This window comes from Neophocaena asiaeorientalis, unplaced genomic scaffold (genome assembly GCF_003031525.2).
Source record: "Neophocaena asiaeorientalis asiaeorientalis breed wild unplaced genomic scaffold, Neophocaena_asiaeorientalis_V1.1 scaffold79, whole genome shotgun sequence".
NCBI lineage: Eukaryota > Metazoa > Chordata > Mammalia > Artiodactyla > Phocoenidae > Neophocaena > Neophocaena asiaeorientalis.
In genome coordinates, this window is record NW_020175402.1 from 3,624,117 (window position 1) to 3,638,666 (window position 14,550).

At 45.9% G+C, this 14,550-nt stretch overlaps 1 protein-coding gene across 4 annotated transcripts in view; it reads right to left on the reverse strand.

Moving 5' to 3' along the window:
• RHCE (Rh blood group CcEe antigens) overlaps positions 1–14,550 on the reverse strand; it is a 34,285-nt gene that overhangs the window by 915 nt on the left and 18,820 nt on the right. For 2 of the 4 annotated variants that reach the window (XM_024766876.1, XM_024766873.1), the window contains 5 exons: positions 13,845–13,982; positions 11,354–11,487; positions 7,593–7,672; positions 4,522–4,595; positions 270–394 (listed from right to left, as the gene is read on the reverse strand). In XM_024766876.1, coding sequence (XP_024622644.1) covers positions 284–394; positions 4,522–4,595; positions 7,593–7,672; positions 11,354–11,487; positions 13,845–13,982 — 537 coding nt within the window. In that variant the 3' untranslated portion in view covers positions 270–283. Of the gene's footprint in view, positions 1–269; positions 395–4,521; positions 4,596–7,592; positions 7,673–11,353; positions 11,488–13,844; positions 13,983–14,550 lie in introns of those variants that run through there. The other 2 variants (XM_024766874.1, XM_024766875.1) reach the window with 2 other exon arrangements.

Consider the following 14,550-nt stretch of genomic DNA (forward strand, 5'->3'; position numbering starts at 1 on the left):
TACGCATATTGATTCTGGCTTGATCTTTTGAAACTTATGTTGCCCGAAATGTTGTTTCATCACAAAGGTCTTAGAAGTTCTTTCATAAAATCTGAATTGGAAGATCTCTTAGATAGGTAGATCTCATTTCATATAGCTCTTTACATGGATCATTAGTGGTCACCTGGCTTTTGTTTGAACACCTCCAGTGACAGGAGACTCACTACCACATGAAGTAGTTTATTCCGTTTTGCAGACAGTTCAAATTGTTAGCAATTTATACTGCATCGCCCACTGGGACTAGTTAAATTCTTTGGAGAAGCATAGAAAAAAATCTTTTCCCTCTTCTACATGACAGTCTCTCAAGTGTTTGAAGATTGTTTTTAGGTCTCCCTTGGGTCTTCTCTCCTGCAAGCTAAATAAATCAATCCTCAGTTCTTTGGTTGTGCCATAGGGTACCCTGCCATACAATATCACTGCATGTTGAGTAGCCTTGGATCACAGAATTCTAGAACCAGAAATCAGAGTAGCTAAAGTTTATGCGGTGTTTTCTATGGATCAGTGTACTAACATTTCACACATGTTACCTCCCTTAAATCCTTCCAGCGACCTAGTGAGATATCTCCATTTCAGAGATCACAGAGCTAGAGGTGGTAGAACCCAGATCTGTCTGACTCCAGAACGTCGAATTTGATCTCATTTCACAAATGAAGGAACTGAACCTCCCCTCCACCCCACAGAAGTAAAGTGACTTGCCCAAGGGCACCAGCCTGTGGTGGGTGAGCTAGGACTCAATTCAGATCTGCCGCCCAGATAAGGCTGTTTCCACTGGGCCTCTCCCAAAGGGGAGGAATCAGCAGGCTCCTGATCTGTTTTCCTACTTTGCTTTAAAAACCAGCTCTCCTCATTTTGGCAGAACGAGCATTTTTTGGACCCTTACTGTGTGTCTAGAACATCTGTTTTAAATCGGAAGCAGGGGTGACACCAGCGTGACAAGGCTATGCTGTTTTGCATAAAACAGCAAGAGGAACTCAACACATTTTGTCGTGTTTTTGTGCCAAAACAGTGGTGGTGTTTAAATTTTTTGGCAATACAATCCTGTAAAAGATAAACTACAAATACGTGTTCAGAAAGCAACGGATGACCTTGAGTATACTGCAGTCATTTCAGAATCCATCCTACATGCTTAATCCCGTCATACTGCTCACCCCTGAAACATTCATTTTATGGCACCATTTCCCCACGTAAACCTTGGGAGCTTCCCATCGCCTGAAGGATGATTCAAGTGACTCTGCCCACCATTCATCCTCCTCTTCACCAACTCGCCCCTGAGCCAGTTGCTTCATGCTTCTGTGTTTGCTCTCAATCCTCCCCTTTCTTGGAATGTCTTCCAGTTTCTGTCGCTTAGCCACGTCCAGCAAATCCTGACCTCCCCAAGCTTGTGACCTCTGCCTCCGCTGGTTCAACTAGCAGCTACAGGGTTACTTATTTAGTACCTAGTAGATAGAGCTGTGCACAGGTAAAGATCAGTTCTTCTAAGTGCTTAGACCCCTATTTTCTCTGTTTGCGTCCACACAATAATCAGAACGGGGGCTTGTCCATGGGAGACTCGCAAAACAAAGTTCCTTTCTTCATTTTAACAAATGGATGTCAGTGGGTCCTTGTGCCTTGGAAAGCATGAAATAAAATCCATGGTTTATGAAATTGAAATTAAAAGTTGAAAGAATTTATCCTCTTAGTGAAGGCAGAAGACATACGAAAAGTTATAAATTGGATTTTTGTAAATCAGTATCTGGGTGAGGATCACTGTAATTTCCAAGAAGACAAAGGGTTAGTACATGCAGCTCCTTAAGACCTAGAACTAAATTTTATTTAGATGTGTCTCCCCAGCTCTTCATACAATATTGATCACATATTAGCTAATATATTTATGAAATTAATAATGAGTGAATGAATGAGTACATCTTCATAAAATCATCCAAGGATGGGATGGGTGTTTTTGGGGGATGGTGAGTGCCCCATCCCAGGAAGTGCTGAGCATGGTCTGGGCAACCAGTGAAGGAATGTCCCTTCCAACCCCCAGTAGTCTGCTTCTATGACACACAATAAAGGGCATTCCATAATGTTTAAAATGACTTTTTGGATGGTTTACCAAAAAAAAAAAAAAATCGCCTCTGGATTTATCAGCTTTGGAAGTTTGTATTCTTGCTTTTTAAATGCAAGCTGTAAGTGTTACACTGCTGAATAAATAGTTCTACTCAGCTGTAAAAAAATACACATCAGAAGATGAGGGGAGACATAACCATTCTCCAGTAGCTGCCCACAGCACATACATGCTGTGTCTTTGGAGCCAAACAGACACCGATTCAAATTCCTCCTGTTCCATTTACTAGCTCTGTCATGTTGGACAAGTTACTCCTATCTGCAGACGGGGAGACTTATTCTTACGCAGGGTTTTTGCGAGGATAAAATCAGATAATGTTGAAAAGCATCCAGCACGGAATCGGAAGCCATAGGCTTGCAATAAATGATAGCCGTTAGGCTTACATATTCCTTTGTGGTTGTCTAAACCCCTAGTAATAAACTTTCACATTCACATGGCAGTTTGCATTTTACATAATGTGGTCACATATGTTATGACCCCACTTGGTCTTCAAAACAACCCAGTGAGGTACAACGAAGGTTACTGCTCTTATTTTACCAGTGAGAGAGGTCAAGGGTCTTGCCTACATCAGACCTTGCAGAATGGTGACTAGAATCCAGGTCTTCTTGTTCCAGGGACACAATCTCCATTTCACCTGCTGCTGCAAGGGGCTAGTGTTGGGGGCGGGGGTTCCTCAGATTTCCTTCATTTGTTCAGCAAGTATTTATTGCAACTCAAATAATTCAGCTGCCTATTTGTGGTATCTCATTAATGAGCAGAGTGTTTGGTATATAATAGTTGCTCAATAAGCACTTGTGGAATGAATGGATGGATGAAGCCAATTTTCTGAATCCTTTCACTAGATCACCCTGTTTCTGCTAAAGGGGCAAGAATACTTGCAGGGGACTGGGAGAGACTAGCTGTTGGGAGAAGCCATATAGAGAGAAGCTGGTGCAAGATGAGGCAGGTTACACACAACAACGTGGATGACTCCCAGAATAATTACACTGAGCAAAAGAAGCCAGACGAAGAAGAGTGCATGCCGTGTGCTTCCATTTATATAAAATTATAGAAAATGTAAGCTAATCTATAGGACAGAAAGCAGTTCAGTGGTGGCCTGGGGATGGAACAGGGTGGAGTCAGGAGGGAGCAGTTTCAAAGAGTCAGGAGGAAATGTTTGGTGGTGATGGATATGTTCTTACCTTTATTGCGGTCATGGTTTCATAGGTGTATAAACATGTTTAATGTATCAAAATGTATGCTTTAAATATGTGCAGTTCATTGTCAAGTATACCTCTAGAAAGTTGTTTCAAGAGGAAGAGGAGGAAAGAGAGTGCGGAGATGAAGGAAAGGGAGACGAGGTGGGTTTTCTCCGTAGGTTCTCTCTGTTTTGCCCCTACAGACACAAATGCCAAGGCCTATAGTAAGGCTGGTTCTCTGTCCCTTTAGTGGTCAGTATCTTGGCCTGCTGGGTGGAGAAAGGGTTGGCCTGGGACACAGAAGGACTGTTTCCACTCACAAAGACATGATGCTGGGCATTAGCCTGCCCTCTGTCGGCCCCCACTTCCCATTTATAACTCGGCAATATGGGTCCCTGCTTGCCCACCCAACCTCAGCATCAATTGGAAGATTACCTAATGTGACACACATCAGAATGCTTTGTGAACTGTGAGTGTAGGTTAAAGGGAGGAGGGCAGTGGGGTTTCAGGGAATGAGCCCTGACCTCCTTTCTAGCCCAGTCATGACAACAAACACTACAATGTCACACAGACCCTCAGCAGCAGCTGAGTTGTTTGAACTTTATGTCCCCTGACTGAATAACCCCAGACACCTATGCTGCAAGTTTTCTCATGTCCACTAGCTCTAATTTCTTCAGCTGTGCCACTCACTCCCTGTGAGAACTTATATACTCATGGCTTCACTTGGAGGTCTATCAAGTGAGGGGATTGGACTCTCTGGCCCCTGTGGTCCTTCTGGCTCTTGCACTGCAGGATTCCATCACCTTCACGTCAAACTGTTCGCCCGCCCACTTTGGTGACTCCAGGTGGGGAGGAGACATGTGGCCAGTGACAGTTCTCGCATCCCTGACCCTCAGTGATTTTGAGGCATCAGGGAAATGGGAACATTTACTACCTCCTCACCCCCCCACCAACACACACACACACACGCATGCATGCACACACACACACACGCACGCACGCACACATGCTCATGCACGCATGCACACACACATGCACACATGCTTACACACGCAGGCATGCACACACGCTCACACACACATCTTGGATTTGTTTGTTTGTTACTTTACTCTCATAAACACCAAGTTAACATATATACCCAGGTATCTCTTTAAGTTCATTCACTCAAAACCTTAGACATTAATAGGTTAAAACTCTTACCTTCCAGAAAGTTTGGTCATTAAAATAGTTAACCACGTGAGGTGACTTCCATATTTTGAGGTTTAAGAGCATACCTGTTTAAATTCATAATTAAATGTTACACACTTAGATGATTGCATTTGTTATCTCAAAATTAATCAAAATAGTATAAGTCAACTATGGTATCTCAACAGAAATCCTTTTTTCTTCCACAACCAGGAAATAGACAAATTGAAGCACTGTCCTTCCTGGACCAGCTTAATTAATTCTATAGACGTCTTTCAAAAGGAACTGGCAAGAACAATTACATCCAAAGGATTTCGGTTATGCAGGGAGGTATATGATAGTCATGGATTAATACGCTTCCCAAGATGGAATAGAAGGACCCTGTTAGACGGTGCCCCTCTTAAGAGCTGGCCCATTTAAAATGCAAAAGCTACCTTGGAGAGTGACTCAGATAGCCACCCCTGCAGGTCCATCCTCACTGGTTCCAATAAAGTCCCAGTGACCTCAGCTCAAGATTCCACTTGTTAGGAAAGTAGTTTATAACAACTTGCTTCTGTGCCTGTTCTTTTCACCCATCCCTCCTCCGCCCAGAGAGCTCGGGCCCTATGCCTTCCCCAGTCGCTCAAAGTCTGCCAAATTTCCAGTACATAAAGTAGTGTTTACCTTTCATGTGAAGCAGGGAAATGCCATTGATAGGTTTATCTGTGTATTTTTAATGATGATCAGTCCCAATGTATTAAATAGTAAGATTAACAAGAGTAGGTGTGTGCTACAAGAGTAGGTATTTTCATCTTATAGTGTGTGCCTCTAACTGATATTGGCATGTAGAGTGCAGTCAGCACACCTCATTTAGCTAGAGTTACTCAGAAATGATCCCTGTCGCCTACATATATTTTCCAGATAGCTGAGGCTTACTCATCTGATGCAACTCCTCTAAAATTATTATATTTTCTTGTCTTATGAGACAACACTGAACACATTTAGACTTTAAAAAAAAATCAGAACTGTTCCTAGGAACATCCTTTTATGAAATGTGCTGTGTAACGTGGAGAAGGGCTACAGCTGCTGAAGGTTACTGGCCTGTTCTCCAGCAGCCCAAGCTTCTCATGTTCTTGTGACTGGTTTTAGGAAATTCTCTTCTCCTGCTAGGCTCTCTGCTTTCACTTCTAACTTCTATGAGGGTGCCTTGCCTCTAGAAACCTATCCACGTCTAATCTGCTATTTCTAATCTGCCTGACCTGGGAAACCCCATAACTATGCTTGATAAGATGGTTTCTTAAATAAGTGCATATATTATAGACGGGCTCCACGGAACGGGGTCTCTTCGCATGTAAAATGCTTGGCTTAAGGGGGTCAATTTGTTGCCATCTTGGCCTCTTAGAGGCCTCTTTCCGCTTCCATTGTCCAAGTCCTTTTTTATCACTGGCTCCCTCATGTGGAAAGCAACATGTGAAGAGGAAAGCGGGTTGGTCTTAACTCTTAAAGGAATGATAGGAGTGTCTTTCCTCTATTCTCTTTCTTGGCTTCAGGGAAGCACAGGAAGCCTCCACACGCTGGGGAGAGTGGTAAATGGTGTGAGAGGCCAGGTGTAGGGCTGCCAGATAAAATACAAGATGCTCAGTTACTTTTGAATTCCAAGTTGGGTGCCTTGTGTTTTCACTTGCTAAATCTGGCAACCCTATTCAGGGTTGGACTGCCACCATGAATAGAATGTAAAGTGATGGCTGGAGACATTTTTCTTATCTGTATTTAATTAATCACCTCAGACTCTGTCGAAAGCTGAGGCCAATTGTTACGTTAAAGCAATTCTAGCCAATCTCACTCTCTAAAACTCCAAACAGTACTTTCATACGTTTTAGAGCTGAAAGGACGCCATAGGATTAGTTACTATAATCATTTCATTTTACAGAGAAGCCAGCCAATGCCCAAAGTGACACGCCCAAGATCACACAACTCCTTAGTGTCTACTTATGCTATTTTGTCTCTTATTTGGCATTCACTCCATGCTTAGAGATACAATATATGAAAGTCTAACCAATAAAAGCTGTTTGCTTGTAGAATAAGAGTGAGCACTTCTGTACAGAATGCATGTTTTCACCTAGCATGTAAGACTGGCAAATTGGTATCTCCCCAAGATTCTTTGCAGGTCTGTCATATTGCAGAAGCAAAAAAACGTCAGTCCTCTGTTTACAGATCTCTAATGCCTTCCCATGTCTCAGAATGATCTGGCTCCTTGCTACCACTCTATCCTCAACCCCTGCCACTCTCCCTGTCACTCCATCCACATCAGCTACACTGACATCCTTGCTGTTCCCCAAACATGCAATGCATGCTCCTGCCTCAGTGCCTTTGCACTTGCTGTCCCTTTTCATGGAATGTTCTTCTCCCAAATAAACACATGGTATCTCCCTCGTTTTTTGCATTCAAGTCCTTGCTTAAAAGTCAGCTTCTTAGATAGGCCTTCCTTACCACCCTTCTAAAAGAGCAGCCCACCTTCACAATAACTCTACGTTCCCCCTACCCTGATTTATTTCCCTTCATAGTGCTTATTACTATCTGACATAGCACATATATATATTTTTTATTTTATTTTATTTTATTTTTTTCTGTTTATGGTAAAAGCCCCCTCCCCATCTAGAAGGTCAACTCGATGAGGCCAGGGAATTTGGTTCACTGCTGTATCCTGAGTACCTAAGAATAGTGCCTGGCTCATAGCAGATATTGAACAAATATTTGCTGAACAAAATAGTATTTAGGTGTTCTCAGGGAGTAAAAGGTAAGCTCTGTAGCATAAGGGTCTCCTTGGTCTTCTGTGCAAAATTTGATGAAATCACCAGTCCTGGGCTCAAGAGGCTGCAGTGTCCAGGTGACTTCTGAGGACCTTTCCAATTATGAAAGTTTGTAATTCTGTGTTCCTTTATTTTTTAATCAAGGTCTGGGCTCTTTGCCTCCTTTGGCTGGAGCTGAGGGGGTGGGTTCAGGGGGAAGGGCACGGGCACATACACATCCAGGGATGGGGCAGGTGCAGTCTAGGCCCAGGCCCTGTGCCCTGGACAATGGTGGAAGAAGGGTGGTCTCACACTGACCTGTCAGAAGACCAGATCCCACACCCATAATGATGGTGAAGCTGAATGCCCCGGAGTCAGTGAGTATCTGGTAGCCAAGCCTAGAAATGACAAAGCAGAGGTGGTCACATTTGGGCATCAGGCCGCAGAGGTCACTGGGTACAGAAAAGATTGCATCAGTAGTGATGCTGTCAGGAAGGGCCACCAGGAGAACAAATGTCCCCTCCCTGGGCAGTACATTCCTGTCATTCTCCCACAAAGCTATGCAGACATGTAGAAGGGGAAGAAGGGATTTCAAGATCCTCTTCGGCTTACTTTAGTTCTCAGACCTCATGAACGATGAACTAGAGTAGAAGTCAGAAAACCCAAGTTCAGGTCCCAGTTCTGTTACTAGCTGCACGACCCTAGGCACTTAAACTCTCACAGTCCTGAGTTTTCTCATTAGGCAATTAAAGATGAAGGTTTTATTTCTATCAGGGTGAGATGGAGTACAGCTTGGCCATCAGACCCATCTCCCCTGCCTACCCCCTTGGACATATGTGCCTGTCCTCTCTCCTTCAAAGGAACCCCAGGGCTTCACTCTAAACTATTAAGTGGCCCTTGGAGGACACCTGTGTGACCTTGCAGTAGGCAAAAAGTTCTTAAACATGACACACAGGAGCTAAACATAGAGGGAACAATGATAAATTGGACTATGATAAAATTAAAACTATTGTTCATCAAAAGATACCATTAAGAAAGTAAAAAATCAAGGAACTTCCCTGGTGGCACAGTGGATAGGAGTACACCTGCCAATACAGGGGACACGGGTTCGAGCCCTGGTCCGAGAAGATCCCACATGCCGCAGAGCAACTAAGCCCGTGAGCCACAACTACTGAGCCCACGTGCCACAACTACTGAACCCCGTGTGCCTAGAGCCCGTGCTCTGCAACAAGAGAAGCCACCGAAATGAGAAGCCTGCACACCGCAACGAGGAGTGGCCCCAGCTCGCCACAACTAGAGAAAGCCCGCACGCAGTAACGAAGACCCAATGCAGCCAAAAATAAATAAATTAAATAAATAAATTTATTTTTTAAAAATCCCACAATCTGTGAAAAATGCTCCATCCAGCCTCCAAGCACAGCATCTGACTGATCTACATTAGCTCACCCAAATAGGAAATTGACAAATATTGTTTGTGGAATGAATGTAAAGTCAACTGACTCATCCAATGACATAGAGCTAATAAAGCAGCTGATCCACACTTCCCAGAAAGCGCTCTAACTGCCAGCTCAGTCCTTTCCCCATCTTTCCACTACATCCAGATGCCCCTCCTACGGAGGCAGCAGCATCAGTAACCATCATAAAGAAAGGGGCCATGCGTTGGGTGTTTACTCCATGCCAAGCGCTGTCCTGAGCCCTTTAATTATTATATGTTACTGAATCTTCACAGCAGCCCTGGGACATGGATCTTATTATCCTATTTTACAGATAGAAAACTGAGACTTAAAGAGAGTTTGAATACCATGCCTAAGGTCACACAACTGGTAAATGTCACCTTGGTCTGTTTGTCCCTGAAGCCCTTTGCTTCCAGCAGACCAGAGGCCACCCTGAGAGGCGTCATCGCTGTCACTGTGCCCTTCCCTTTGCCAGGTTCCCGCAGAGGAGAGAGGACTACTTCTTGGTCCTCGGCTGTCTCATCCTGATGAGAATTGGCTTGCAGAGGGGTGCTGGAGCCAGCTCACACAGACACACAGGCCGATGGTTCTCAGCTCTCCTCAACTCCACGTTCAGGGGTGTTACCTCGATGGCTTGAAATTGGCCACAGGGAGAAATCGGCAAATGCTCTAAGTCAGGGCTTTGTTTCCTTGGAGAGCCAGTTGTTAGTCCTTTAGCAGCATGCTGCTGGTTGACAACTTTGCTTTTTTTTTTTTTTTTTGCTATAGGCCAATAGTTCTCAAACTTGAGCTTGTATGAGAATCACACAGAGGACTCCTTAAAACAGACTGCTGGGCCTGCCTCCAGATTTCTAATCGTGTGGGTCTGGGGTGGGGTATGATTTGCATTTCAAACAAGTTCCCAGATGATGCTGATGCTGTTGAGAGCCACTGTTCTAGGAGAGCCACAGAATCACAGAATTTGGGGGATAGAAGGGTAGGTGATGCAGAAGTTCCAGGTCGGCAGCCCACGAGCGGAATTGGCCCACACAATGTTTCCAATGATTTTGAATCTTTTGCCAATGCTTGGGAAGTACATGCAAAACTCTGGATTTCTGACTTTTGAAAAGTCATTAGATCTGGCAACACTTATCCTGGGACCCTGCATGGTATTAGCTGCCTGGCACTGAAGAGCAAATGCCCACAGTTTCCTCCCCTCACTGGTCTCAGTTTTAACCTTACCTGCCTGGTCCCTACAGGTATCTGAGTGTAGGACCCTGCTAGATCAACCCCTCATTTTACAGAGGGGAACTCGGGAGCCCAGAGAGAGGAAAAAGCTTTGCTGAGAGTCACACAGCTATTGAAGCAGTGACAGGCACATCATTGGAGTCCATTACAGAGATGCACTGCTTCACACAGACCATCCCCTCCCCACCCCCAAATGGGATCCTCTTCACCCCCAAGCAGCTCATGGAGGTATATCTCACCTGCTCACAGAAGATTCCTATAATTTGGGGCTATGGTCGTCTCCGTTGTTAGAACTGAGGCATGCAGACCTCCATGATTTCTTTGAGATACCTCCACAACAATGAGCTCTCATCACCCACTGCAGGTGCTCATAACCTTTACAGCCAGGTTTCAGCCACATGACCTTGGACAGCTAACTCCCCCGAAGTATCATTTCTTAGGGAAAGCTAATAATACCGCACCAGGTGGTTGTGAGGATTGAATGAGATGACATAATGATTTTAGCATAATGCCCAGCATTTAGAAAGCAGTCAAACAGTACTGTCATCAGTAATACTATTATTGTTATCACTACCTCAGTTCATCTGGAAAAATCTATCCCTGTGCCCAAGTCACTCTTCCATTATATGTGAGTCACATCCAGAAGATAAACAAGTGCCCCCCACCCCAAAAAAAAAAAAAAAAAGACCCCCGCAAAAAAAAAAAAAAAAGGAAAGAAACAAGAAGATGACTTCCAGAAGGTGATGGCCAGGGTTCTGATCATTGCTGTCCATTGTCTGGGGGGCACAGGACCTGACTCTGGTCCAGAGACCCACGGTCCCACCTCACTGTGTGACCTTAGCCAAGCTCCTTCCCTCTCTGGGTCTCAGGGATGGGCTGTACTCAGCATTTTCCTACATTAACATATCAAATCCTCTTAACCACACAGTACCTGGCCTCAAGTAGCACCCAACACCCCTAGGAGGGGAGGAGTTATCATTATCTTCATTTACCATCGGGTGACAGAGGCTCAGAGAGGTTAGGTAGCGTGGCCCAGCTAGTAAGAGGTCAAGACCCCACGGCACACTTCACCACAACCTAAACCACCAGGGACTGAAAGACAGGCTCAGTTGGCTTGAGCCTGATTGCCTGCTCTGCCCGCATTTGGGGAGGACTCGGGACCATCTGCCCTTGCCCTGCACCTACGCTGCCTGCTTTAGAAAGAAGGGGCCTGGACAGGTGATAAGTCCGCACACAGTAGGGGCTGGGCAGAATTTCAGAATAAATTGGCCAACAAATATTCACTGAAGCCTCTGACTGCCCGGCCCTGGGCACCACCCCCCTTCCCCGGCCAAGGGCTCTGGGCGCACTCCTTCCTGAGCTGGATGGGGTGATAAGGGGCTGAGCCAAGTGACCTACGTGGAAATCTTGGTCCACTTGACCTGAAGCGCCATCAGCACAATGTTGGTGATCCCTCCGAGCAGACCCGGCAAGCCGAAGGTATATTGCACGCCGTAGGTGTCATGGAGGTCCAGCGTTCGTTGAAGACACACCTGGGAACAAACACCATTCTCAGCAGATCTGCATGTGGGACTGATACCCCTTACCCGCCCTTTCACAGACCCTCGGCGTCCAGGGCATCCAGGGGGATGGGCATTAGGACGCAACTAGGTAAGTGCTTCTCAGGTTTGAATGTGCACACACAGAACCTGGGGAGCTCATTAAAATGCAGACTTGGATTTAGTGGGTCTGGGGCCTGAGATTCTGCATTTCTAGCAAAGTCCCAGGTGACACCAATGCTGGTCCGCTGTCCACACTACTCGCATTTGGGGCTGATAATTCTGTGTTATGCCAGGGGCCCTCCAGTGCACTGTAGGAGGTTTAGCAGCGCCCCCGGCCTGTACCCTCTAGATGCCAGGAGCACCCCTCTCCCAGGTGTGTCAACCAAAACCGTCTTCAGATATTGTCAAATGTCCCCAGGGGCTGATTGAGACCCACTGGTCTAGACCAAACCTAACTGCCATCCAAGAGACTACATGGCTGATTAAAAGGAAAGAATCTGACCGCACCTCTAGACGCCCCGTCAGTACTCCTTCCATTTCATCACTTGGCCTCCCAGATGGCTGGGAGCCAACAGATGTGGATACCAATGCAAATGTCATCAGGCTAGTTCCCCCCTTAGAATCCTCATTGTCTTGGGAATAAATATTCAGACTCTTGAACTCGCCCAGAAGGTACTCCTGAGCACCTGCCATCTCCCAAGGCGATGGTGAGAGGCGCACTCCCTGAGGAACTTTGTGCTTCAGCCCAAAGGACATCTTTCCGCTTCCTGGTTGGGCCACGCGCTCTTCTCGCCACTGAGCCTTTGAACACACTGTTCCTTCTGCCTGGAGTACATTTCCCACTTCTTTCCCTGGCTAATGTAAGTTCTTTGTCAATGCTCGGGTGAGACCTTCTCTGCTCTGGGAAGCATTTCCTGACCCATCGCAGGCCAGCTTAGATGTGCTCCAGTAGCAGTTAACACACCGTGTTGCGTTTATTTGTCCATTTCCTTCACCACACTATAGCTTGGGAAGCAGGATGACTGTTAAAACAAATGTGTTGAATGAATGAATGAATGAGTGAATGAATGAATGAAAAAGTCTTTGAATCCTTCCCGCAGCGATAGACTCAAGGAACCTGAGGCACAGAGAAAGTGACAGACACTGAGCCTCCTGATACTTGTGATACACGTTTTTTGGCTACGCCGCGTGGCTTGTGGGATCTTAGTTCCCCAACCAGGGATTGAACCCGGGCCCTCGGCAGTGAAAGCTCGGAGTCCTAAACGCTGGACCGCCAGGGAATTCCTGTGATACACGTTTTGCTGAATATGTCCTACTTTCATCAGAGGATCTCAAAGCCAGAGGAGATAAAAGACATGCACTTCCACTCCAAAGATGAAAAGCAGACTACCCCATCTTTTGGTCAGATCGAACTGTTGGTAAGTTCTTCCTTATTTGGGATCGAAACTGCCTCCCTGAATATCCACGGTTCATCCAAATTCATCTTCTTGTGTCACCCAAAAGTCTATTCCTTTTTCCTCCATCAGGTCTTCAAACCTATGAAGATCTGTTGCTCCTAAATATTTCTCTTAGAAGTGTGTGATAGCAAATCGGCTATAATGGCGCATTCTGATGTTATCAGTATATGTTGAATATTGAAGGAAGAAAAAATCCATCCACTTAGAAGAACTAAATAATCAGAAGTGGACGTGACCTGGATTATCAGCCCAGCATCCATCCCTCTTTTGAGTGCTGCCCTTCCCACCCCCATTCACATGGTTCATGAACAGCAGACTTGCATGTATGATGTGCCCTACCTCCCACCCAGACAAAGATGGGCACATTATCCAAGTTAGACCAAGGAGCCCCTTCTCCAAAGAATTTGCAACTGGGGCCAAGAGATTTCACCTGGCTGCTTTCTTGAAGAGAAAGATGACACTCCACCATGTGGAGCAGGAGAAGAAGAAGGAAGTCTACAGAGTGAGAATAAAGCAGATGTTCAGGAAAAGCAAAAAAAGAAGAGCGGGGACTTCTTGGGTTCCCCACAAGACTCGCATCCCTGGTGCCAGCCATTCCTGGGCTCCCAGCAGCATTCCTGTCCTTGGGGTCGGTGATACCCCAGTAGCCTTCTAACAAATCCCCCTTATTCCTGAGCAAGCTTGAATAGGTTCTGATACTTGCTCCCCAGATCTTAACAAATGCACCATCCAACTTGAGTGGATCCCTCACCCAAGCTCTGAAGCTAAACTGAGACGGTGCCAACGGCTGCCTAATGCAGCCCTTGGCACTACAAGATGGCCCGCCATGTTCTAGGGGCCTGGACCCTGGTGGAAGCCAAAGCAGCAGGTGTTCATTGCCCAGCTCCTTACCTGCAGGTACATGGCTCCCCAGATGGAGATCAGCCCAGCCAGGAGACCCAGCACCATGGCAAGCCAAGGAGAAGGGATCAGGTAACAGGGGGCGCCCACAGCCACACCTCCTGCCAGCACCGCATTGTGGATGTGAGTCTGCAGAGGAATAGCTTGTGGGTGAATGAAATGACATAGAGAGGACAGCATCTCTCTAAATTACTTGGTAAGCCGGTAGCAAGACAGCAGTGTAACATCTTCCCTGCTTCTCTGATCCTGAAACCAGCCCCTCCCCTCTGCTGAGAGCTCACCAACGGTCTTATCTCACCCCACTTCTCAGGCTCAGGGAGCAGTCACCCTGACTGGGAGTCATTTAGCCTGAAAGTGCAGTTACTCAGGATCCTAGCCATGCTCACACTTAGTTGTGATGTGTCCTCGGGCGCTTAACCACTCAGTGCTTTAACTTTGTCACCAGAAAAATGGGGTTTTGGCTGTATCTACTGATATGGTTATTGTGAAAATTGAGTTACCATATATAAAACTCTGAGCCCAATGCCTGGCATAGAACATGAGTAAATGCCCCCAAATATAAGCCATTATTATTGTTTTTTACTATTATTATTATTGGCTACTTGGTGCCGATATCACCCTGTATTATTGGACCCCATCCCAAGAAGCTGGCCCTTGTTCCTGGGTCATGTCTCTGCTGTGACCTTTACCTCCTCTA